General features: G+C 40.7%; 1 protein-coding gene across 1 annotated transcript in view; it reads right to left on the reverse strand.

The window, feature by feature from the left end:
• IL12RB2 (interleukin 12 receptor subunit beta 2) overlaps positions 1 to 18,111 on the reverse strand; it is a 102,149-nt gene extending 84,038 nt beyond the window's left edge. The window contains exons 1-4 of the mRNA XM_071217389.1: positions 16,975 to 18,111; positions 10,511 to 10,622; positions 8,998 to 9,285; positions 716 to 830 (exon numbers count right to left, since the gene is read on the reverse strand). Coding sequence (XP_071073490.1) covers positions 716 to 830; positions 8,998 to 9,285; positions 10,511 to 10,586 — 479 coding nt within the window. The 5' untranslated portion in view covers positions 10,587 to 10,622; positions 16,975 to 18,111. The remainder of the gene's footprint in view (positions 1 to 715; positions 831 to 8,997; positions 9,286 to 10,510; positions 10,623 to 16,974) is intronic.
• Between the last annotated feature and the right edge of the window lie 8,464 nt (positions 18,112 to 26,575).

Raw genomic sequence — 26,575 nt, forward strand, 5'->3', positions numbered from 1 at the left:
GTACTCTATGTCCATATATATGACCATACCACTCCCACTGCTTGGATTCCCCAAACTCTGACTGCCATATTATATCCTAGGAGCAATTCAATCCTTGGCCAAAGGATCCATGGCTACCTTGGCATCAACTGTACAGAAGGGTCAGCTTCCAGTACAGCGGTGACCAGACTTGATACCTGGGCGCCATTTCCTTAACCCCATTTCCTGTTCACTCAGGCATGGGGCCACCTAGAGGAAACCAGCCTGATCTTCAGATGGGGTCATAAAATCAATGTCAAGGAATAGAATCTCCCAGTCCCTCTCCTCGTGCGGACCTTCAAGTCAGGAAAAGGTGCAATAAAAAGAAAGTCCTCCAAAACTAATAGAAAGCTACAAGGAGAGTCGATTTACATATCATGACTCCAAGAGACTGTGACTGCAGAAGAGGAAAAGGGTATCATGCAGCCAGTTTTACCCAGTAGAGCAGGGAAGGGCTCCCAGCCTTGGATCCCTGAAAGGCACTCTGAAGTATTTTTCAAGATATCAGCTCTCAAATTTTAGATGAATGAATCAGTTGTATTTGATGAACAGTACATATTTTTTAGCATCTAATTGTCTAGAAATGTCTATTTCTTCATTTTTTTGGTAAAAAATAGAACTGTTGGATATTTCTAAATGTCATCTAACAGAAGTCCTTTCCTACAAAAGAGCTGTAAAAATACAGTCTCGCACTCACTGTAAAGTATACGTAGTAGAGAGGTGGGTGTTTCTCCCACTGTCCCAGGTGCAGGCCACAGTTCCATGCTCTCCCTTTTGTATACAAGATAGGTTTTGAGGCTGTTCTGGAACAACTTTAAAAAGAAAGAGAGCAAAATGTCATATTTTAAATATCACACAAATGATATTTAAATTGTACTGTTATATTTCATCTAACAGGACAACAATACTTATCCTCAGTCCCCCATACCCAGATGCGGTGGAAGGCATTTTAGTGTCCATCAAGTTCAAATTTGTTTGTTTGATTAAACAATAAGAATTTATTAGTTTACAATCTTGAGGCTAAAAGAAAGTCCAAATTAAGGCATCATCAAGATAATGCTTTCTTCCCGGAGACTGGCTGCCGTTGATCTTGGCTTCTCTGCCGCATGGTGGCACATGGCAAAATCTGCTGGTTTCCCCTTTTCTTCCAGATTTCGCTGCTTTGTATTCTTTCTAATGACAGCAATAATAATAGTGGCCATGGAGGAAACAGTTACTATATTCCAAGCTCTATGCTAAGTGTTTCATGTGCAGTTTTTTCTCAAATATCATAGCAGCCCCATGAGATAGATAATATCATTATCCTCAGTTTATCAATGAAGTAACTGAGAGTTAAGAGAGGTTAAGCATCTTGTCCAATATTGCAATGCTATTAAGTGGTGGAATTAAGGTTCAAGTCCAGGTGTGGATGACTTGAGTCCAAGCCTTTCCCCACCATATTCTAGTGTTTTCCCTGACAGATGGACATCAAGCACCTGCTCAGTACCCTCTGGTGATGATAACTTAGCTTTTATAGAGTGAAGCCCATTCAAATATTAGTCCCCTTTAAAAGTTAGGGTGTCTTTTTCTCCTCTGACCTGAAATTTGCTGGAAGACACTTCTGTCCATTTGCCCTAATCATGGTCTCCTAGGTTAAAGTGCTTAAGTCACATTTCTGCAGTGTATCTCTTGGAGCATGTTATGAAATGTATAAATTAAATTAACTCTTTTTTTTTTAAAGATTTATTTACTTTATTTCTCTCCCCTCCCTACCCCACCCCACCCCAGTTGTCTGTTCTCTGTGTCTATTTGCTGCATCTTCTTCTTTGTCCGTTTCTGTTGTTGTCAGTGGCACGGTAATCTGTGTTTGTTTTTGTTGCATCATCTTGTTGTGTCAGCTCTGTGTGTGTGTGGTGCCATTCCTGGGCAGGCTGAACACTCTTTTGCATTGGGCGGCTCTCCTTACGGGGTGCACTCCTTGTACGTGGGGCTCCCCTACACGGGGACACCCCTGCGTGGTACGGCACTCCTTGCACTCATCAGCACTGTGCATGGGCCAGCTCCACATGGGTCAAGGAGGCCCGGGGTTTGAACTGCGGACCCCCCATATGGTAGGCAGATGCCCCATCCACTGGGCCGAGTCCGCTTCCCCCTTAAATTAACTCTTTATGTACATAGATAATGAGTTCCTACCATGGGCCAGTTACACTGCTAGCTGTGAAAACACAAAGATGAACAAGGCAGATGTGTTTCCTTCTCCTATAAAATATATTTTTTTAAATGAAGCCATTTTATAGTCAAAAAATAGTATCAAAAGCTAGGAGTTTCTCAGACTTAATGGAAGACAGAGAAAATAAATATTCTATTACTTGGTCTCATCCAATTTAACCCTAATTCAGAGACCCACATGTAGAATTCTATTTGAATAGAACAGGTGTTTACTTTGGGTGAGATAAAGCAGGTAAACCAAAACCTGGGATATTGTCTGTGCTGAAAAAGGCTGCAATTGATGTAATACATAACTCTTTTTTTGTCCTTAGCATACACCAGAGACATGGGCACAGTAATTGCCCACTGTGTGGCCTTGGACAAGTTAACTTCTCAGAGCTTCAGTTTCTTCATCTATAAAATAGGTATAACAATATCTAGCTCATATTGTTTTATTTGAAAATTATACCTCCACCAGCTTTAAAAACAGTTACACAAGGCCTGCTGCAGAAATTAATAATCCCCTGATCCCTCCCACCAATTTCCCCTCCCCAGAATCTACCATTTTAGTCGATTCCTTTGGCGTATTGACTTTTCATTTTTAACTATTCTTTAACTCACTGTCCGGTATGGAAAATGGAGGATTTAGTTCTTTTTCTTCTTCCCAGCGTAGGTACAACATAATTTTGGTAGGTTCAACATTGAGTATAGATTATTATGACTATAATTATATATGTACACATGTAATGATTACATATAAAAATTATATACATATATACACACTACTCACAGTTAAATCATGTAGAATACTAAAATAACTTTTCATTTTCTGAATAACTTTTTGTTTATCTTGAAGTTAGCAATTGTCTTACTTTTCCATTTGCTTAGTTTTCTATATTTCTTCTTATTAACTCCAAACTCCAAAGATAACAATCTGAATCACTGTTCAACATATTCAGATACATTAGGAATTCTATTTCTTTCATCTGCTTGAGGACTTCTCTCAGAGCTTGGTGAAATTTCCCATCAAGACAGGTTGCCTCTACACTTGGCCCACAGTTGTCATTCTGGGACTTCCATCCTCAGTGTACTGGGGATTCCTTCCCCTTTTCCTGAGTTGGAGCTCCTGTTTCTTAGAGCCAATGCTTTCTACTTTCTTGATTTAATTATTTGTGTTGGCAGAAGATATCCTACAGTAGATCCCTGGGAAAGGGGTATGGAAGGAAATATTTTGAGTATGCTAAAAATGTCTTTGCCCTCACACTTGACTGATACTGTGGCTGGTATAAAATTCTAAGCTGAAAAGAATTTTCATTCAGGATTCTGATGCTCTATCATCTTTTAGATTCTAGGTTGCTGTTGAGAAGCTTGAAACCATTCTGATTCTTGATCCATTATATACAGTCTATTGTTTTTTTGGGAAAGTTGTAGAATCTTTTCTTTGTCCCCAGGATTCTGAATTTTTCACAAAAATTTGCCTAACAAGGGTCTATTTTCATTCATTCTTCTGAGTTCTCAGATGATTCATCACACTGGGGACTTCGTCAGTTTGGGAAATTTTTCTTGAATGATTTCTCTGATGATTTCCTCCTCTGTTTTTTTTCTTTCTAAAAACTCCTATTATTTGTGGGTTGAACCATTCTCTGATTTTATTTTGTATCCCCTGTATGTGTGAACTCTTGATCTTTTTGCTTGACTACCAGGGAAATCTCCTCAGTTTATATTTCTGTCCTCCTACTGAGTTTTTCACTTTTATTTATCATCTTTTTCAGTTGGAGGACATATTCTGTAGTCTTTGAACGTTTCCTTTTCATAGTTTCCTGTTCTTGTTCTGATGCAATATTTTATCTTAATTCTCTAAAGCTATTAAGGATAGTTTTTTTTTTAACATTTTCTTCTCCTGAACAATCTCTTTTTCTCTACTTTGCTTATTTGCTTTGTTCCATATGGTAGTGTTTTGTTTTGTTTTGCTTTTGCCTTTAGATTCTGTCTTTAATGTTAGATATTTTCCTCAAGACTTTGTGTTTTTGCTTATACATAGGAGTGGGGCACTAAATTATAAATCAGAGCTGTGTGTGTGTGTCAATTGGGGGAGGGACATTTGGTGACTATGGGTTTCACTCCAGGGCAGGGGTTCTTAACAAGGGGTCTGTGAGCATGAACTGAAATTTTTAAAAAAACATTATTCTTATGGGGACATGTTAGTGTGGGTGTGATATATTTATTAAATAATACACAGCATAGTGTGGAATTACCAAGGGTCCTGTGGTTTTCACCTGACTGGCAAAGGCGTTCATGGAACAAAAAAGGTTAAGAACCTCTGCTCTAGGGAACTCTGGCTAGGTTTTTTTGGGCAACCCCTTTTATCAATATTTTCAGATATTTTCTCTTGCCTGGCCAGAGTTCTAAAGAAAGGATTTTCTAATTTTCTGCCTGAAGCACAGGCCTGGCTGCCAGCATTCTTGCTGCTGAACGGGGGAGACAGCTGTATGTAAATATTCCCTCAATCTCTCAGCTTTTCAGTATGGTACTGCCAACCTCAACTGGACTAGTGTCACTTAGTTCAGAGACCCTCTGTTTTACTTTCCAGATCCCAAACCTCCAGCTTACCCGGCTACGCAGAACTGGGAGGGGAATTGGAGACTCTAACTGCTTTTTGAACAGACTTTCAATCAAACTTGCTGTTTTTAGCCCCACTTTTACCTTCACTCCCTGAAGCACATGGTGCCACCATTTTCTGAGTTCTTGGGTGTAGGGGCTTCTGCATTAAATCAGGTTGCATCTTGACTTTTCTCACTGTCAGCTGTAGGCTAAGTTGGCTAAGTCAGTTATCACCAGCTGGTCTACTTTCCAGCTTCCAAAAACTGAAAATATTTTGTTTATGTCTCTTTCCTCCCTTTTGTTTTTTTGTTTTTTTGTTTTTTGTCTTAAATGTTATGTCACTTGAAAGCTTTCTTTACTGTCATCTTGACCTTATCTCAGGGAGAATTTAAATAAATACATGTGTTCAATCCACCAACTCTTCATAGGGTCTTCTAATGAGCAAATGAGATACAAAGTGCCTGGCAATTTTACATCATGAAAATGGTAATTCTCACCCCCACCCTTACTCCTAAAGGTTTGCAGAGATGCTTATTTAAAGACTACAAATAGGTAAGTGGATTTGGCTCACCTGATAGAGTGCGCACCCCCCATATGGGAGGTCCAGGGTTCAAACCCAGGGCCTCTTGACCCATGTGGTGAGCTGGCCCATGCACAGTGCTGATGTGCGCAAGGAGTGCCGTGCCATGCAGGGGTGTCCCCCTCATAGGGGAGCCCCACGCACAAGGAGTGTGCCCTGCAAAGAGAGCTGCCTCAGGTGAAAAAAGTGCAGCCTGCCCAGGAGTGGTGCTGCACACACAGAGAGCTGATGCAGCAACAAGATGATGCAACAAATGAGACACAGATTCCGGGTGCCACTAATAAAAATACAAGTGGACACAGAAGAACACAAAGTGAATAGACACAGAGAGCAGACAACTGGGGGGGAATGGGGGAAAGAGAGAGAAATAAAGAAAAAACAAAAACAAACAAACGAACAAAAAAAATAAAGACTACAAATAAACTTTCTCAACATGAGCTCCCTGGACAATGAAGCCGAGGTGTCTATCTCAGCCCAGGACCTGGTTTTGGCAGATCCTGTTTGTCTCAGGAGAAACCAGAAACAATCCTTCTCAATACAAATGCACAGTGGCTGATGCCAAGGAAAGTTCAGAAATCAATGTTTCTGAAAAGTTAAAATAGCTTACAATATAATAGACTGTTACAAGTATTATTGTTGTTATTGTTTTTAAAAGCCATACTTATCATGGGAAATAAAAAGTCTTAAGAGGGGAGCAGATGTGGCTCAAGCAATTGGGTCCCAGTTTTGGTTCCCAGTGCCTCCTAAAGAAGATGAGCAGATGCCACACAAGCAGACATTGCAACCAGTAGACACTGCAATCAGTAGCGAGCAGAAGTGGTTCAAGTGGTTGGGCACTCACCTCCCACATGGGAGGTCCCGGGTTCGGTTCCCAGCACCTCCTAAAGATGATGGGCAGACAATGAGCAGACAGACGAGGGAGTCATGTTGGTGGGGATATAAAAAAAAAGTCTCAGAAAAATAGCTTTCAGAAATACCAACAGTCAAAGCATATATAAAAAAACACTAAGTAAGAATCCATTGTCTTTCATTTACTTTGCTAAATGGTTGTGGAGCAATCCTATGAGGCTTAGTAAAGCACTAGTTCCTACTTTCTGTTTTGTTTTGTTTGTCTGTTTTGGGGCTTTTGTTTTTAAAGATTTATTTTTTATTTATTCCCCCTCCCTCCCTGCCCCTGTCATCTGCTCTCTGTGTCCATTCGCTGTGCATTCTTCTGTGTCCACTTGCATTATCAGGCGGCACTGGGAAACTGCATCTCTTTTTGTTGCGTCATCTTGCTGCATCAGCTTTCCGTGTGTGCAGCTCCACTCCTGGGCAGGCTGTACTTTTCTCACATGGGGCAGCTCTCCTTGCGCGGAGTGTACCTTGCGCATGGGGTACCCCTATGCAGGGGTGCTCCTGCATGGCATGGCACTCCTTGCGTGCTGCAGCACTGCACGTGTGCCAGCTCACCACATGGGTCAGGAAGCCCTGGGGATCAAACCCTGGACCCTCCATATGGTAGATGGATGCTTTATCAGTTGAGCCACATCAGCTTACCTGTTTTTAGTTTTTTTGTTTTGTTTTTTAGAGGTACCAGGGATTGAACCCAGGACCTTATACATGTGAAGCAGGTACTCAACCACTTAAGCTATATCTGCTCCCCAAAACATTCGTTGTTTAGTTACTACATAACTTGGATGAAGTCTGGAGAGAAGAGTAGTTGTAGCTCAAGCCCAGGAAGGGGACAGGAAGAACAACTTAAAGGCGCTGGCCTATTTCCAGGTCTGAAAAACCAGGTAACTTTATGATGGGCCCCCTCAGTATAAGCAAAGGCACTGTGGACCACCACTTATCACAAAAAAGAAAATGGGCTGCAGAGTTTCTCACTAGAAAGGTTTGGACTTACTACACCAGACTGAACCAAAATTCTTATGCCCTTTCTTGGAATGACTAGCCATATACGTAAAAGGTGTTGCTTCCAGTCAGTCCGTGACCTCAGAGTTGCTAAACTGGCTCAAAAAGCAGTTATTTCATTGTGTGGTTACCACTTACACACATTGCACAGGCACCACCCAACTGAGCTGCACCATTACAGATACTCTTCACCATCTCCGAAGACCTTGAGATCCTGCAAATTGTCATAAATGCATCTACTTGCCCTGGATGGGTAGTAAAAACTGAAAAGGGAAATGAAGCATTCTAATGTATCTCAACACAGACATGAAATGGAATGGAATGGCTGTGTCTGCATGGGTACTGACTGCCAAGGCTGTTGTTGGACTACTGAAAAAAGAAAACACCAGCCCCACTGTGGGCACCTGCAGCTGAAGGCACAGAGCTGAGAATGTCTTACAAGAATATGTAATTTGTTCTGATCAGGCAGTGAATTACCTGGGTGAACTATTCAGGTGTTCTGAAGGCAAGGGAGGTGAAGACTACTGGTGTGTGTATTTTAAATTTATTTTACATAAATTCACTTTTTAACCAATACTTGTAGTTTCTTTTAAGGGATATATGCACAGACACTCAGCAAGCTGCATAAGTAGAAAGATCCATCTCTTTTTTCTTTTTAGGAGGTTTTAGCTTTGAACAAATAAATTCTTATGTCAAGAAGGCACAAAGACTCTGCAGAGGTCCATTTTCCTGACTTCAGAGTCCAAGGACAACAGGTAAATCATAGAGAGTGAGTGAGCGAGCGAGTGAGCGAGCAAGAAAGAGAGAGAGAGAGAGTTATTCAACGATGCCCAATTCTACAGATTTCTGGACTTCTCATATTAGAGCTCTCATGTTGCTATCAAATAACATCTCCCATGTGATGGGAGGAAAAAGCACTGACCTCTGTTTTAGTTGCCAAAGGGCTTCCAATACAAAGTACCAGAAATGGGTTGTGTTTTATAAAGGGGATTTAATGTGGTAAAATCTTACAGTTTCAAGGCTATGAAAAATCCAAATTAAGGTACCCTCAGGGTGCCTTCTCACAAAAGTTAGTTGCCACGTGGTAAAGCAAGATGGCCTCCGATCTCTGCCGAGGTCTCTGCCTTCCCCTGCCTGCTCACTTCCCTCAGAGCCCAGCTCTGAGAGCTCAGCTATGAGCAACCAGGCATAGGGCTTTTTCTATCAGTTTCGGCTCCTCTGCTTTCTTCCGGAGTTCAGCTGTAAACTATCTCATATGGCTCATTTTACCTTGGGCCTCAGCTCTTTGAGCCTTTCGGGGGCTTCTCTCCTTGCAGCTCAGCTGTGGGCAAAACTGGAGTCCTTTATTTCATCATTGCAGGATTGAGTGTGGCGGCTTCCTTTATCTGTGTCTGTGCCTGTTGCTTTCAGTGTCTCTGTTTATATCAGACCCTGACAGAGGGCAGAGACCCAAGCTGGTTCACACCTTACAACACAGTCCAATGAAAAGCCCTAAAGCTATATTATCAAGTAATCTAATTAAAAGGCCCTCAACTGAATTTAATGCAATCAAAGGATATCACACCCCCAGGAAAAGATTTGTTTAAAAATATAATCTTTCTCTTTTTGGGAGTCACCAAATTCAAACTGCTGCAACCTCTATTTGAGATTCTTCTGAACATATCACAAATACTAAAAGTATACCAATTTTTAGGAATTTAGAATGGAATGCTCACCACCAACTGTGATCTCTGCTCCACATATTCCAATCTCATCAGTACTGCTGCAGGCCAGTTTGCAGATAAACAGGGTTGTACCAAGGGGAAGACCTGTGACCTGAGAACTGAGGGAGTGTCCATGCTGAAAACTGATTCTTTCATTGAACTTGTAGAGCATTAAACCGTTCAAACTGGAAGAGGGTGAGCAGCTTTGTTTAGGCTTCAAAGAGCACGAAATATTGACGGTTGATCCAAGTAAAATTACATAGGAAGGCGTCACAGTAACATCTCCTCTCTTGCATGGATCTACAATACAATACAAATGCAATATGCGGTCGGCACATAAGGAACCCATTTCAAAATGGAGGATGTGTGGAATCCAAAGGCAGGGTAAAATTAACCCCATCAGATCACGGAAACAAATAATCTACACTGCTCTGGCTGGATTGGTGATGTATCATGAGAACAGAAGGCAACCACATTAAAGTCTGACTGTATTTGAATTTAAAATAATTCATCCTTCTCAAAATAGTAATGCTATAACCAGTACCATAAATAGGAAGCAGTGAGAAAACAGGGTTGGAAGAACATGCAGGAACACAGTTCCTAGAACAACCAGCTTCTTTTATATGCAAATCACCTACCAGACAATGAAAGAAGGCTTCCTAGAATAAATCACATTGGTTTCCATCAGCACTTATAATTTATAATGCTTATTTTAATACTCATACTAAGAAAACTCAGTTTTAAAAAGGTATTGCAAATTTTAAGGGCAGATTTAGGACTTCTATTAATAAATATAACAACTATTCAGAACCTAACAGCTGGTGGTGGTACTCAGTAAGTGCTGATGATATGAACTTCAGAATTATAAATTCAATCTGCATTTTCAGATGTGCTATAAAGCCTTCACTGAAAATCTTTTATGGGGGGAGGGGGTTAATTTTAAGATTTCTTGGATCAACTGTAATAAGTAGGAATTTATAAAGAAGTTATTTTCATAAAATAAAGGAGACACTGAAAATTCATTTTAAATAAAAAATTCTCATTTTTATTTTCAGGACAAAAACTTAGTCTCTGTGTCTCTTAGCTCACTTATATGTTTATTCTCTGTTTCTTTGGCCTGTTTCCTCTTCCTGATAACCCAGAAAGCCAAAAATAAGCTCCCAAGAAAACAGCAAAAATAATTTCATTCGTTAATTTTTTTTAGTATAATACCTGAATCCACCCATGAAGGCACCTCTGTGAAAAGGCACTATGACGTAAAACATGCACTAATGATGCCTAGCATGGTTACCTAGACACTTTATTAAAAGGAAATGACATGACTGGACTCTTACATTAATAATTACGTAAATTAAATAAAATAGATATTAGCTACAGACACAGAACCGAACCTACGCACTTAAATGAGAGAAAATGAACTGCAGAAGACGAACTACTAGAACACTTAGCAGAAATGCTTATTTCATCTATGACTGAGAATTTCAATCACATATCCTTCCATGGATTAACTTACAGAAATTCTTACCTATTTCTGTGTGAATCAACAGCCATGTGATTACAAAAATAAGTGCCGATGTGTATCCTCTAACAATATTTGCCATGAACAGTCAATTCTGGAATACACCTCCGTATTCTTCCTTGTAAAAGAAGACAATGTCATTCAGGTTAAATACAGTCAGAAAAGATCAGAACCAAAATCAATCAGAAGAGCTTAAAAAGCGCTTAACTATTGTTTGTTATTTTAAAAAAGGTAGTCTACCTTTTAAACTAGTAAATGGAAAGCCTTCACTCCCTCCCAGTTGCTGTCTCAGTTAAGATGCTTGGGATCGGCAATGAGGAGAAGCATGGGTTTTAGAGACCTTTAGACCTGGGTTTCAATATCTTGAGACTGTGGGCAAGCTATGTGAACTTTCTCAGTCTTAGCCTCTTCTAGAAAATAGCATAATGAAACCTGTCTTGCAGAGTAGTAGATATTAAAAAAAAAAAGCCTTAGTGCTTAGTACTCAAAAATATTGGTACATAAACCACTCCCCTCTTCAGCATTCAATGGTTTTATGATCCATATATGGACACGTTTCTCTCGCAGATAAGGCCCTCTCTTAATACGTAATTGAAATAACTAAAATACCAGTATATTTTTTTCTTTGATTCATTCATTTACGTAGTCATTTAAACACTTGTCATTTACCTACTATGTGCCCGAAACTGTTAGATGAAAGTTTGGAAAGAGTAATGAAAAAGATGTGGTTCCTTTTCTTTAGGGTCTCAGAGTCTAATACAGGAAACAAGTATCAGTAACTATGCTACAGTGTGATACGTGATATTCCTAAAATAAAGGAACACAGAGCTATCAGAGAACCAAGGAGGGAGGAAGAATTGATTCTCGGTGATGTGAAGAAGTAAAAAAAGGAAAGATAGCCAAAAAAACACTTACAAGGAAAACAAATGCAATTCAAATTTGGTTTTGAAGGCTGTCTCCCTATAAAACTGGGAGAAGACTTTTAGAAAATATACTGTTTACTAGAGAGTGCTAACTGAAGTTATCTGAGTTTTGTTAATTAGGAGATTCTGAGAGTCATTAGAAATACTCTTGGGGTTCAAACACTTGGCTTTGATATATTAGACTGGAACAGAAATCCTCCCATTAAGGCAGAAGTCTGAAGCTTAAGTCAATGAGACAGTTTAAATGACAGGATTCTTCTACAGGAGAGGTTAGCTATTTTATCCAATTAGCTGCAACATAAACAGCAATTACAGTTCATTCCCAAAGATAAGTGTGTAACAGTGTATTGTTGCCACCTGTCCCAAGGCTACCACAAAAGTCTCATACAAAATGAAGATGATTTAAAATAATCATTATGCCACACAAAACTTCTTTCTTCTAAAGAGGGCTGCTTTACCATAAACAAACTTAGTAGTGTTAAATCCCAAGAGAACTGAGAATTTCTGATCTACCTATGTGCTTCTTGAAAAAATAAGTAAAAATAAAGGACTCATTATCAATCTCTTTAGCGGTAAGAAAAAAAACCCAAGGGTTCCAAGAGCAATGTTTGGGTTTTCTATTGAATCCCATTTTTATTTATCAGTTTATTATTACTTACCTTGCTGATTATTTTGATATTGAGTGGTTCAGAAAATACAAGATGGTGATTTCTGATTAGTACCAAATTCAAACCTAAGGAATGGTTCTACTACTCATTAGTAAATTCCCATAAATTCTAGTAAAGGTGGGCCCAAGATCCATAAGATAGGCTGGAAAGTTCTGTGATGCCAGGCATCTAGGAAGAAGCCAATGCAAATATTCATCCCCGTCCCCAAACTAGAAATAGGCCAGAATGTGTAGGAAAGTCTCAGGAAAAATTCACTTACTCATTCAAAATCAATGGCCTCCTTTCATGTGCTAGGCACTATGCTAAGTGTTGGAGAAACAAAAGCCCTGCCAGCTGGGGGAGTGCCCACTAGCCTCTTTGACTCCGATACAACCAGGGAGGCCCATATAATATCAGCAATTCTCTACAGTTTGCTTACTTCTCCTCCTCCTGATTTTAAACTCTTGGAGGACCTTGGTGCACTCAAGGCACCATTTTTTCCCCTCTATTTCTACTCTCTCCCTAAGGGGTCTCATCTAGTCTACTGGCTCTAGACATCATCTGAATGCTGAAGACTGTCAAGTGCCTACCTTCATCTCAGACCTCTCCCTGAGTTCCAGTCTCATACGCCTGACTCTTTGGCATCACCTCTCAGACATCTAAGAGATTTCTCAATATTAATATGTTCAGTCCAAATTCTTGATTGCCTTTTTTTCCAATCTGGTTCTTTCCCCAAGTCTTTTCTATCTCAATGAATGATACTCTTATCCCCTCAGTTGCTCAAAAACCTAAAACTCACCCTTGATTCCACTCTCTTTCTCATCTTCCACAACCAAACCCTAAATAAGTCCTGTCTACTTTACCTCCAAAATGTAATGTATCATAGATAATCTACTTCTCTCCATTTCTATTGTCCTCACCCTAATCCAAACCACTGCCATCTCTCTCTTAGAGTGGAAAAGGAAGTCAGAGAAGTGATGTGAGAAGAACTCACCTGTCACTGGCTTTGAAGACAGAGGAAGAAGTCTACAAACCAAGGAACATGGCAGCCTCTAGAAATAGGCAATGGCTCTCAGTTTACACACAATGTAAAATGTATTGTGGGTTCTGGTTAAAAATGGTTCAGAAACATTGATCTGAATGGAATCTGACTCACCATTTTCCCTCTCTAAACCATGAAGTCCAAGGTTATGACATACAATGGCCTTTGTGAGTTAACTGTCTTTATCACCAGCCATATCCAACACCACTCTCTGTAGACACTCTACCTTCTAGTAATGCTGAGCTGTTTATAGTTCCCCTGCACCCCGCACATCCTACATGATTCATTTTTCTGTGTCTTTGTTCGTGCTACCTCTTTACATTTCCAATATTCTTAGACTGGCTAAGTCTTACTCATCTGTTCAGTCTCAGCTCAGACATCTTTCATTCAGTTATCCATTCAACAAGTATGTATTAAGCACTAACTATGTGCCAGGGGCTCAGATACAGTGGAGAACAAGATAGAGTTTCTGTTCTCATGGAACTAACATTCTAGGGCAGGAAGAGAGAAAACAAAAAAAGAATAAATTAAAATCAGGATAGAAGAGGAACATAAGATAGCATAAGGGGAGAAAGAGTCTTAGGGAAGGAGAAGCTGGTCAATGCAGATGTTTCAAGGAGGTAACATTTGAGCTGAGATTAGCACCAGCTATATAAAGACTTGGGGAAGAGTTTTCCACAGAGAGAAAATGGTGAGTACAAAGCCTGGAGGCAGAGAAACAAGCTTGCCATGGGTACAAAAATAAAGTCGGGGGACAGGAGAAAGTGAGTGTGGAGAAGAATGAAAAGAAACTGGAGAAGGAGGCAGGGACCAGATGTACTATGGTTTATTTGCCATGGAAGGAAGCCTTGATTGAACTCTCAAATCATGGGAAACCACTGGAAGATTTTAATTAGGGATGGAACAATATATAAATTGCATTTTAAAAAATATTCTGGACCCTGTGTATGGGGGAAAGAGAAGGAACACAAAAACCAGTTAAGAAGCAATTCCAGAGATCCAGGTGAGAAATGGTGGTATGGACCACAGTTATAGCAATGGAGATGGAAAGAAGTAGTCAGATTTCAGGAAGTCTCCCCTAAGGCTTCCTGTCATATTGCAGCCTCTTACCAGTAAGTAGCCTCGTAGTGTCCTGGCATACCCCAAAGAGAACTAGATTATCTAGGCATCTTCCTCTGTCCTTCACTAACCTTCAGGCTCATCAGGGACAGGGGCCACACTGTTTTCTTCTTAGCCCAATGATTGGCACACAGTAGACATAGGAATAAAATGGGTTTTGTTTCCTAACTGAAAGGATCTCCACAGCACTCCCTTATAGGGAATTTTTCTTTAAAGATTTATTTTACTTATTTATCTCACCCCACCCCTTTGTTCTTTGCACTTGCTGTGTCTGTTCATTGTGCATTCATTTTCTTTTTTAGGAGGCACCAAGAACTGAACCTGGGACCTCCTACATGGGAGGGAGGCACCTAATCACTTGAGCCATCTCCACTCCCTGCTTTGTTGGGGCTTTCGTTATATTTTCCTCCTTGTGTCTCCTGTTGCATCATATTGTTGTGCTACACCAGGCCAGCCTGTCATGCCAGCTTATTGTCTTGCTCATCTTCTTTAGGAGGCACTGGAAACCAAACCTGAGACCTCCCTTCGGGTAGGCGGAAGCTCAATCACTTGAGCCACATCTGCTTCCCCTTTTAGGGATTTTCAATGTATCTTGCATTTTACGAAACTATAACATTCCCCAAAGGGTAAAATATCCAAATGGTCATTCTAAGGATTTTTAAATTTGAGATATATATATATATATGAAATAGGTAAAATGGAGAACAAATTTTAGTTTATATGGTACCTTGATCCAAACACAAACTTGCTCATTTTCTCTGAATATCAGGTAAAAACAGCTTCTCCATTTATGAGAAAGACCTTCAAGTAAATGAGGTATCTTCCAATAAAATGAAACCTCCTATCTACTGTAAACATCCTTTAAGCCTGCCGGAGGGTCAATATTAAGATTACAACTCTACCTTGAATCAGAAAACCAAAGATGTCACTGACTCATCACTCAAGTTGTGACAGTTTCCAGACTGTGAAAACAATGTCTCAGATTGAGGGGGGAATCAGGACCAGAAGTACAGCAACTGACAAAAAGGCAGAGGCAACAACTACCCTTCAGCAAGTTTCTTTCTCCAGAAAGAAGCATAAAACATGCAGCTCCTTCAAAATCATATTTTTACTAGACTAGGAAAAAGCCCTGATGTTTTCTTTCTTGGGTGATCATTTCATATAGGCAGGAACTCTTTTCTACATCCACATTATTTTCTTTTTCTGTAGCACCATATTAAGTGCAAGGGCCATTGTTGTACTGTGGGAAAATAAAAAGCTTCGGACTCTCAGTTCCACCTGAGTTATTCACTGTCAGAGCTTAATTTCCTCATCCATACAAGGGGTATGATGATGCTACCTAGTCAAAGTCACTGGGAAGATTAACATGATATTGTTGAGGACACATGAGAATACCTGTTCCCCTGTTCCCTTCTGGGTCCTGCTTTTGCCTTTCTTTTCTAAGTCACATTGTGACTTTAAATGTCCTGGAATTGTATGTTTTGTTATACTAGGTAAAAAGAAATCCTATGATTCCCTAGGCAATTAAAGAACTTTTGAAAGAATCAGGGGAGGAAGGAACCTCAAAGGTTACCTAGTAACTATCACATCCCTGTCACTACCTCCCATTCCCAGCAGCTACTATTTCGGTCTGGACCACGACAGAATAACCAAGTGATTGCCCTGTGTGTGCATCACTGCCTCCATAGGGCTCAGAGTCCACTCATCCCTGTGTGAACTTGTGAGGCTGGCTGTATTGCAAATGCATGCCTGCCATCAGAAGACTTAAAGAGGCAGGGTACAAAATCTTCTACTTCTGGCAAAGTTACTTACAGACATGTCAAAGTGGTGGTGATCAGGATCATGACAGAAGGATCCACTTAAAAACAACCCCTTGGAGACTCATTTTACAGATAGGTAAAATGAGGCCAAGGTAAAATGAGGCCAAGAGAAAAGAGGGAACTTGCCCGAGGTCACATTAATAGCAGAATTCAGATCAAAACCCATGTCTCCTGATTTCTAATCCAACATTCCTTCTAGCCCAAGAAGTTTCTTGCAACCATAGCCCCATAATACTAATTAGGCTAATGCTAATGCTAACGCTAGTGTCAACATTAACACTAATACTAATACTATAGTTGATCTCTTACTATGTGCCAGGCAGGATATTAAGCACATTATGTCGATCTCTATGATACCAATCTTGTAAAGCACTTATAATGCCTAATGCTTTAATATTCAGAGGCTTGAATCATTATTTCTGATATCCCGCTCAAAAGGGAATGAAACAATAACAAAATCCAATGCGTGTTCAATATACAGCCATCTCTAGTGATCTAATCCGCTATGGAGAAGGACAAGTAAAATCAAATCCACCAAGTAGCTCACAATCAGCTTAGACACTGGAGCCAATCTTCTCTCCTCCATGATTTTTCTTGAGCTATGTCATAAAAAAGAACATTCTCCCGACTGAAGTGTTAAGTCCTTCTTCCTTCCAAGACTACCATTTGGTTAAAAATCTAATAAGCCATAATATGGACAAAAGCTGGTCTGTCAGGCCCCATTCATCAAAACAGTCCCTTTAGAATGTCATGTTATGCCTTAAAGGGGAAGGAAAGTGATATAACATCAACCTCCTTTAGTTTTCCTCTTTTTTTCCCTACCCAATAGTCTAAATACCCTTTACATAAGCTGATTCAACAGACACCTTTTTTCTCTTATGCAGCTGCATAGGCTCCCTTGAATTTTCTCTCAACTCACTGGTAAGCTTCTGTAGTCCTAGTTCTTCTATAGCTTCATCCAAGTACAGGCAATTTCTTTTCTTGCTTGAATTCAGGCTTAAAAACTTCTGTTCCTTTTTTTTTTTTTTAATTCAATGTTTTTTCCTTCCCCTTTTTATGATCTCCGTAGCATTTTTTTTTGTAAAGGAAATTGTTTCCTTTATCATTTTATCTCTTCATTTTTTTTTTTTAGACTATTCCTTCTGACAACTCGGTTTGCCTTGATTCCCACTTTAAGATATATCACACTTGATATAACAGACAGGCTCCTGAAATATGTGTAAACAGATCACATTGGAAATGTATTAGGGAATCTTATTTCCCGTCCCCCTCCCCAAATCATTTGTATTGCGAAATATTTTATAAATTGAACAAGCATTCTCCCAACATTAAAAGAAAGAAAAAAAGAGGGAGATAAAATAGAACAGGACACATAGAGAGATGGAAGAAACAAGACAATTTCAAATAACTGGATATTTATTGCTACATTTCCTCTTTTCCTTTCTTTCCTTAATTAGCTCCCTCCAAGCCTAACACTTCATGGCACTCGTTCAGCTCAAAAATCCAACTTTTTCAACTTTTGCCCTCTCTGTCTTTCAAAGAACTATAGATAAAATAAGCTACCTTCTGTTGGGCAGGTGATGTACTGGGAAGGACATGGAGTCTGGCACTGGCCCTGAACCTCCACTGCTACCCGTGTCACTATTGGAAGTAACTTCACATTTCAAAGCCTCTGTTTCCTCATTTTTAAAATGGAGATCTACATTTATTGAGAAAATTAAATTTCTTTCACTAACTTTTCTTCCTTAGTTCATTAAAACACCTTCTTTTTCTTCTTCTTCTTCTTTAGGAGGTACCAGAGATTGAACTTAAGACTTCATACGTGAGGAGCAGGCACTCAACCACTTGAGCTACATCTACAGCTTCTCCTCTGAGATCCTGAAACTTGAAATCTCCTCTTCCTATTTGTGGACAGTGGGAGGATGGTAGATTGTTACCTTAGGATTTTGGGCATTGTAAAATCCTGTCAGATTTTACTCTACCTTATAATATTGACACTGAGTCTTTTCACAAGGTGCTACGTGGCATTAAAACATTAAAGCACATTACAATAATTTTTTGACAGTTTTCTAGGAATTTCACAATTATCTTAAGAAACTGGAGGTACACTGGGGAGTAAAAAGATAAGACTAATGGTCACCATCCCACACTGTTTCTTAACGTTTCTTATATAAATAAGGAATTCAACCAAAGCCTCTAAACTAACAATTCCACATCTCAGTATCTCTGCCTGACATTTTAATGTTTTCCTTTTTCTTCTGCATATCTTTGTAACACAGACATAAACTAAGATTCTTATCTTAATCATTGTAGGCATTTGTTTAGCAATTTATCACAATGTGTAGCAAATAATTTAGTTGCTAATATTTGGCTATATATATAATTAGTATCTATTCTACAGGTGGAGAAATTTGCAAGTTGACCAAGATAATATAGGAAAACCAGAAGTACATTCAGACTTAAATTAATTGGAACTACAGTCTGTTCTTCCCTTCTCACTCCATGATCACCTGGGAAATAAAAATCCACCCCTGATGTTCTGCTAATCAAACTGGTTTGCTTTTTTTTTTTTTACTCCCCATATAAATTCTGTAGGAATAAGCTTACATTCCTCATTTATTCCCAGTAAGCCCCAGTGCTTCCCCATATTGATACAACAGAGTGATCTACTAAAAAACAAATGAACTGGGAAGTGGATATGGCTCAAGTGATTGAGCTCCTGTATACCACACGGGAGGTCTGTGGTTTCATTCTCGGTTCCTCCTAAAGAAGACAGCAAGCTGGCACAATGGGTAGGCATGGCCAGCTGATACATGATGATGCAACAAGAGACACAGAAGAAAAACATAATGAGAGACACAACAAAGCAGGGAGCAGAGGTTTCCAGTGCCTCCTAAAAAAGATAAATAAGACAGCAAGCTGGCAGCAGCCTTGGCCCAGTGGTTAGGGCGTCCGTCTACTACATGGGAGGTCCGTGGTTCAAACCCCAGGCCTCCTTGACCCATATGGAGCTGGACCATGCGCAGTGCTGATGTGTACAAGGAGTGCCCTGCCACACGGGGGACACTGCGTGCAAGGAGTATCCTGCCACGCAGAGGTGTCCCCCGCGTAGGGGAGCCCCACGTGCAAGGAGTGCACCCCGTAAGGAGAGCTGCCCAGCGCGAAAGAAAGTGCAGCCTGCCCAGGAATGGTGCCGCACACATGGAGAGCTGACACAACAAAAAGAGACACAGATTCCCGTGCCACTGACAACAACAGAAGCGGACAAAGAAGACACAGCAAATAGACACAGACAATGGGGGGGGGGGGGGGGGCGGCGGTAAGGGGAGAGAAATAAATAAATAAATCTTAAAAAAAAAAAAAACAAAAAAACTAGATCCCAGATCCCTGAAGAAGTTAAAGCTGTTTGAGGAGACAAGAATTATAAGAATTCTAGATTATAGAGAATATAAATGTCTTTATATTCACTGCAATGTCCAGTACAATACCTTGGACATAGTAGATGCTCAAACATACTCGTATTTGAAAAAACAAACAAACAAAAAGCACAACACTGTTTCCACGAGCAAAGAGCATCACAAAATTCCAAAAGCAAAGGAATTTAAACAGACTTCTTTTGGAGTTTAGTTTTCTTTTCAGGTTAGCCTGCACAAATTCATATGTAGAAGTTGGGAAGAGCCCTATGAGAGTAATTACAAAGATGACAATTTGCCAGAGAACAAAGCAGGTACAGTAACAAAAATAACATACATGGCAAAATGATGTACAACTACTGTAGAAAATTCCTTTTCCATAAAAATCATCCACATGCTTTTGAATCTTTTTTTACACTAGAATTCATGATAGCACAGGGAAGATTCAGAGCTTGCTAAAGTTTGGAATTCTATCGTCCTACATAACCATCAGGACACCCAAGGAAACAGTGACATTCTAAAAAGCATGTTGCAAACACTTGAGCTTCTTGTGCCTAGCATGTTGTAATACACTGAGGACTTCACATTAAAATGGGGGAGGAAAGTGTCACCTCTTAGCTATAAAGTCCTTTCAGTTATCGGTAGGACAGAGAAATAGGGCACTGTACCATTCCTTGTTAAGGAGGAATGAGAATATGATGTTTGTTTCCTTGGGTGGAGGTGAAAAAATATTATGAACCAGAGGTATAAATAGAAGCAGCACAGAGTTTGGAGCCAGAAACCTATAACTCACTTTCCAGGTGAAAGTGCGCAAGTTCTATATAGTGGGAACGTTGGTAACACTTTACTGGGATTTTAAACAATTATATAAGATAGTGGATATCTTTCCAAAGGCCAGGTACATAGGTGTCCAACGAAGGTTTTCATCTACACAGAGTGGACACACATATGGAAGTAGAGTATTATAATAATTACCCAGATTTCAAAAAATGAGAGACTAATTTTGCTGTTTTTTAGACATACCAGAAAAACTTCTTTCTGTATGCTTTCGTCTTCCTATTTGTCAGACTTGGATCTAATTGTACGGTTACATAGTTTACGATACTTACATTTTAGTGTCACCCAACAGGTGAGAAGGGCCTCCCTGTGAAGGCTTCCAGATATGAAAAAACTGAGGCCGGCCCGTCTTCTCCCCCCAGAACACCCTGTTAGTAACCGGCCCCGAAGCACTCCAGGCCTGTCCACAGAGGCCCCAGGGAAGCGCTGCGGAGGGGGACCGGCCGACCCCCACCCAAAACTAAGCGCGGGCTTTCCTCTATCGTACTCACAGGAGGTCCGTTTCCAAGCCCCGCGTCACGCCCGTCGACCTGGACCACGGCTGGACCCTTCTCCCTTCCAGACACCACTCCCTGCCTTCTTCCCGCGCCCCCCACTCTCGCCCGGCCCTCGAGGGCTCTTAGGAGGCGCCTTGTACCCGCTCCTCCCGACCTGGCCAGCCCGCAACCCAGCATTCCCAAAAGAAGGTCGGTGCCCAGAGGTGGGGACGCGACGACGAGAGACTCCGCGGGAGAAGCGGGGCACGAAGCGGCGGCCCGGGGTTCCGGCGCCCCGCCCCACCGAGTCGGGGTCACTCACTGCGCTCCGCGGGTTCGCAGGCTGGGTCCGGCGGCGGCGGCGCGGGCGCAGGGGCCCGGGAGCTGCGGGCGCACGTGCGGCGCTCGCCGCGGACGCTCGGGGCGCCCCGGCACCAGCGCTCGCCCGCCGGCCCGGGCTGGGCTCTAGGGCGCCGGAGACCCGCGCGGACGCGGCAGCGAGCGGCGGCGGCGCGGCGCGGGGCGGTCGGAACCCGCTCGCTTCAGCCGCGCGCGGCTCAGCCCAGCCCGGCGCCCGGCGGCTCGCGGCTGCGGTCCCGCGGGCCGGGGTGGAGTGCCGCCGCTCGTGGGTCGTTCCTGCGTCACCTTGAGCAAGGTACTTCCTTTCCACGCCTCAGTTTCTCGTTTTTTAAACGGGGATAATAAAGTCTATCTCGTGAGCTTGCGGGAAGGTTCACTGAGAAAATGTAGTGAACTGTGCACCAAGAAACAGGTGAGCTTTTGTAATCTAAAGCTTCTTTTAAAATACATGAAAAAATGAAAGAAAAAAAGAATAGATATGCATGACAAAATCATGCTCTCAACGTTCACAGCCGCAGAGAAGTGGCACTTTGTTGCCACTCATCAGAGAATTTTTCTCGGAGTTCTTCCTCTGTGTTCTCTGCAACTACCAACTCCTAGCACACTCCTGTGTAATTGCGTGTTGCTGTGGTTTCCAAAGTGGTCTGTGTACGGTGAGCCGATAGGGTGTGGGAAGAAAATATTAGAACTTTCTTTTCTATCTGTTGCTTTAAAATAAGAAAGAAATTAACATTAAATAGAAGGCGTCACACGGGACCTAAATGGTCATATGAGCTAAATGGTGTGAGTGGAGTTCTGAGAAGGGGAAACCACACAAAACAGAGGGATTGACAGCAATGCCCTTATTTACATTATTTAATCGAATTTGGGAATTCCTCAACCATGAGACATTATTATTTATGTACCAGTAAGAAATAAAAAGAACTGCCAAATTAGTTATGACAGAATGATTTCTTATCACATTGAACTTTTTCAATTAAAATTTTATTTATTGAAATGTCTCTTAGATTTATTTAGGTATATATGTTATCTCTTATGCATTCAAGAAAAGAAAAGAAAAACTAAATATATAGGAAAAATAAATTGATTGATATCATTTAGATGTCTTCACATTCAGAGTCCAACACTTTTGATCATTTTTGTTTCACCCATTGTCATCCTTGGCGCCATAAGAGTTTTAATAAAGTAGCATTTCTTCAGAGAGCTCCCCTATTATCTCTGGGATATATTTTTCCCTTAACTGAACCCAACCCAGTTTTGCTGAGCATGCACAGATAGTGCTAACTACATCACCATTACTACTTGGTCAATACCATTTGTTTAAAAAATTGAAGAAAAAAAAAAGAAAATTAACAGCTTCTGATTAGTTTGAAAGGACACCTGATGGATATCAGGAATAATAGAATTATGATAGCCAAATGTTAATAACAAGCTTGCATAATTCATGGATTTGATTATTTTATAATATTTAGTGAGAAAAAGGTTACTATTTGGTTAGTACATAAAGTAAATTATTCCAAAATATGATTTACTTTCTCATTTTAAAATTTAACTTATATTTTTATGTACATTTCATAATGTACATAAAATTTGTAAGCAAATTAATAAACACCCAAAATATATTGGGAATGTATTCCCAAAAACCGTTTTTCCCTCCTGAACTAATGCACAATCTAAAATCTTTAAAGACTGCCGTTCTATTAACTTCTTTTTTTTTTTTAAGATTTATTTATTTATTTATTTCCCCTTCCCTCCCACCCCATTTGTCTGTTCTCTGTGTCTATTTGCTGTGTCTTCTTTGTCCCCTTCTGCTGTTGTCAAGCAGCACGGGAATCTGTGTTTCTATTTGTTGCGTCATCTCGCTGCGTCAGCTCTCCTTGTGTGCAGCACCATTCCTGGGCAGGCTGCACGTTCTTTCACGCTGGGCGCCTCTCCTTACGGGGCACACTCCTTGTGCGTGGGGCTCCCCCACCCGGGGGACACCCCTGCGTGGCAGGGTATTCCTTGCGCACATCAGCACTGCGCACGGGCCGGCTCCACACGAGTCAGGGAGGCCCGGGGTTTGAACTGCGGACCTCCCATGTGGTAGACAGACGGCCTAACCACTGGGCCAAGTCCGCCACCTCTAGTAATTTCTAACTCTAGTATCTTACGAAGTTGCTAGGTCAGACACAAGGTGGTATTCCATCTGCATCTGAGTCATTTTCTTTGTGGGGAACCAAGGAGAGATAGTTGTGACGGGACTTGAATCTGGTTGTTCAGCAAGCACAAGGAATTATAAGAAAATAAAATGCAGAAAGTTGATGTGGCTCAACTTACAGAGTGTCCGCCTACCATATGGGAGGTCCAGGGTTCAAACCCCGCACCTCCTGGCCTGTGTGGAGCTGGCCCACGTGCAGTGCTAATGCACACAAGGAGTGCCATGCCCCTCAGGGGTGTCCCCTGCATAGGGAGCCCCACGTACAAGGATTGCGCCCCACATCGAACTGCCCCGTGTGAGAAAAGCACAGCCTGCCCAGGAGTGGCGCAGGACTGCCGAGAATACAAGCAGATGCAAAAGAACACATGGCGAATGGACACAGAGAGCAGACAATGGGGGGGGGGGGGGGGAAGGGGGCGCGGAGGGGAAGGGGAGAGAAAGAAGTAAAATAAATCTTAAAAAAAAATAAAAATAAAATGCAGGCAATGTATTTTTCTCCCCCCAAATGGAAATAAATGAAAAGATAACCAACCATACATTCATACGTAAATATTATTAGAGAAATAACTATGCTACAAGTTCATCAGCGTATCATTCCACTTAGGGTTAAATATCAGGTGAAGACTTGTGCTAATATTTATCGATAATGGCAGTTCTCTCATCCTGCATCCTCCATTCATTTTCTCCAGTTCCTGGCACTATAATTGGCACAGGGCAGGGGCTCAATAAATATTTATTGACTGGAATTGACTTGTATTAGAGTGATCTCACTCCTTTTGGCCAACCAAGGCTATAGGATTTGTTGACTCATCAAAACTTTCAACAGAGTTAAAAAGCAATTGGAAAATTATATATAGTCTTTCTTAGAAAGTCAGAGATCTGTCCACACGAGATTTAGGCATCTCTAGAGATCTTTCTGTTTTCTTCTTTCCTCCTCTTCCTTCTTATACTATCTAAGAATTTCCTAATAGATGCATAGCTAATGACAGCGATTGCCTGTCTAGTTAGGAAAAAAAAATTCTTCTGTTTTTCCAGTAAAATAAGCCCTGGATAGTGGAGAATGCCTGGTAAAGGAAGAGACTGACATACAAACTAAAATGTGAACATGTGATTGTTAGACTGATTATTTTTTAGTATATTGGTGTGAGATTGTTAGTAGATGGCTTTCTGTGTAGCTGCAGCTAGATGACTATACTTGTAAATCAAAAGCTCAATTAAGTGAATAACCACAGTGACAGTGACAAAGCCTTTTCTAGGAAATACTAGTTCAGTTTCCATTTCTGGTAGTTTTCCATTCCTTTAAATGTCTATTTTGGTTCACTGTTGATACCAAAGGTCCTGAAAATACTTTATCACAACTGAATTTTGCTTTGCTTAAAGCATTAGAATAACAATTAAACCATATTACCTTCTATCTGTCCTCTATCTATCTAATCTCTTATCTGTCTTTTTTTTCCCCACCACGTCATAAGTTTCCTTGATAGATCTCATTTCTTTTTGCAATATCTACAAGCATTCCATACTACGTATATATTATGATCTAATAAGCCATTCTCTTAATTATAGATAGGTTTTCCCCCCAATTTTCCCCATAACAAATAATGCAATATACTCACCAAAATAAAAATATTTTTGAACATATACATGGTGTTTTAAATTTTTTTTTAAGGTTTCTTTTATTTATTCTCCCCTGCCTTGTTGTTGCACTTGCTGTCTGCTCTCTGTCCATTTGCTGTGTGCTCTCTGTGTTTGCTCATCTTCTTTGGGAGAGAGGTGCTCAATTGCTTGACCTGTCTCAGCTCCCTGCTTTTGTCGTGCCTCTCATCATCTCTCCTCTGTGTCTCCTTTGCTGTGTCATCTTATTGCATCAGATCGCTATCTTGCTTATTTTCACCAGGAGGCACTGGGAACCAAAGTGGGGACCTCCCGTGTGGTAGGCGGGCACTCAATCACCTGAGCCACATCTGCTTCCCTGTGCTTTAATTTTTGTATTCTTTTTTTCTTTTTAAAGATTTATTATTTATTTATTTCTCTCCCCCTACCCGCCCACCCCTCTCCCCAGTTGTCTGCTCTCTGTGTCCATTCCCTGTGTGTTCTTCTGTGTCTGCTTGTATTCTTGTCAGCGGCACCAGAATCTGTGTCTCGTTTTGTTGCATAATCTTGCTGCGTCAGCTCTCCCTGTGTGCAGTGCCATTCTTGGACAGGCTGCACTTTTTTCACACTGGGCGGCTCTCCTTACGGGGCTCACTCCTTGCACATGGGGCTCACCTACGCGGGGGACACCCCTGTGTGACACGGCACTCCTTGCGCGCATGAGCACTGCGCGTGGGCCAGCTCACCACACGGGTCAGGAGGCCCTGGGTTTGAACCTTGGGCCTCCCATGTGGTAGGCAGATGCCCTATCCATTGGGCCAAATCTGCTTCCCTCATTTTTGTATTCTAGTATCTCAAATGTTGCTTTTTGAACCAAAGGACATATACCTTTTCATTTTAATGGATTCTACTAGATTATTATACAAACTGTAGTAATTCACACACCCTACTAGCATACCATATTATCACTAACAGTGCATATTATCCATCTTTTGTAATTTTAATCAATTTAATAGGTGAGAAATGGTATCTTAATGCCTTGAACTGTATATCCAATACTTTGAATATTTTTTCATATGTCTGATATTTTTATAAATATATATTATCAAAGTCTACCTTCAAATAATATTATATCAGTTCATGTATAATGTAAGAACATTATGACAGTGCACTTGTATCCATTCATAGGTTGTGCTATTTTATTGTACATTTTACTTCCTTATATGTTGTAAGTCCCACATTATCAGTTACTATTTTCGCTTTAACCATTTCTCTTTTAAAGAAATTTAAAATTGAGAAAAGAAAAATTTTTGTTTTCTCACATATTTGTGATTGCCAGGGTTCTTTATTCCTTTATATAGATCTGAGTTTCATCTGATATAATTTCACCTCAGCTAAAGAACTTACTTTAACATTTCCTGTAGTACAGGTCTGCTCAGCTTTTGCTTGTGTAAAAATTGTCTTTGGGCATCTAATCATTGTCTTTCAATTATCCTGAGTGCTCAGCCCTACTGATTACCATATACTTTGACTGATTTATAAGTGATAATAATAATGATACTAAGAAACAACAGCAAAACCAATGGGGAAAAACTGGAGTATTCAAGACTCATTTGAAATCAAAGATAGATCATAGCTCAG

This window comes from Dasypus novemcinctus, chromosome 9 (assembly GCF_030445035.2).
Source record: "Dasypus novemcinctus isolate mDasNov1 chromosome 9, mDasNov1.1.hap2, whole genome shotgun sequence".
NCBI classification, from domain to species: Eukaryota; Metazoa; Chordata; class Mammalia; order Cingulata; family Dasypodidae; genus Dasypus; species Dasypus novemcinctus.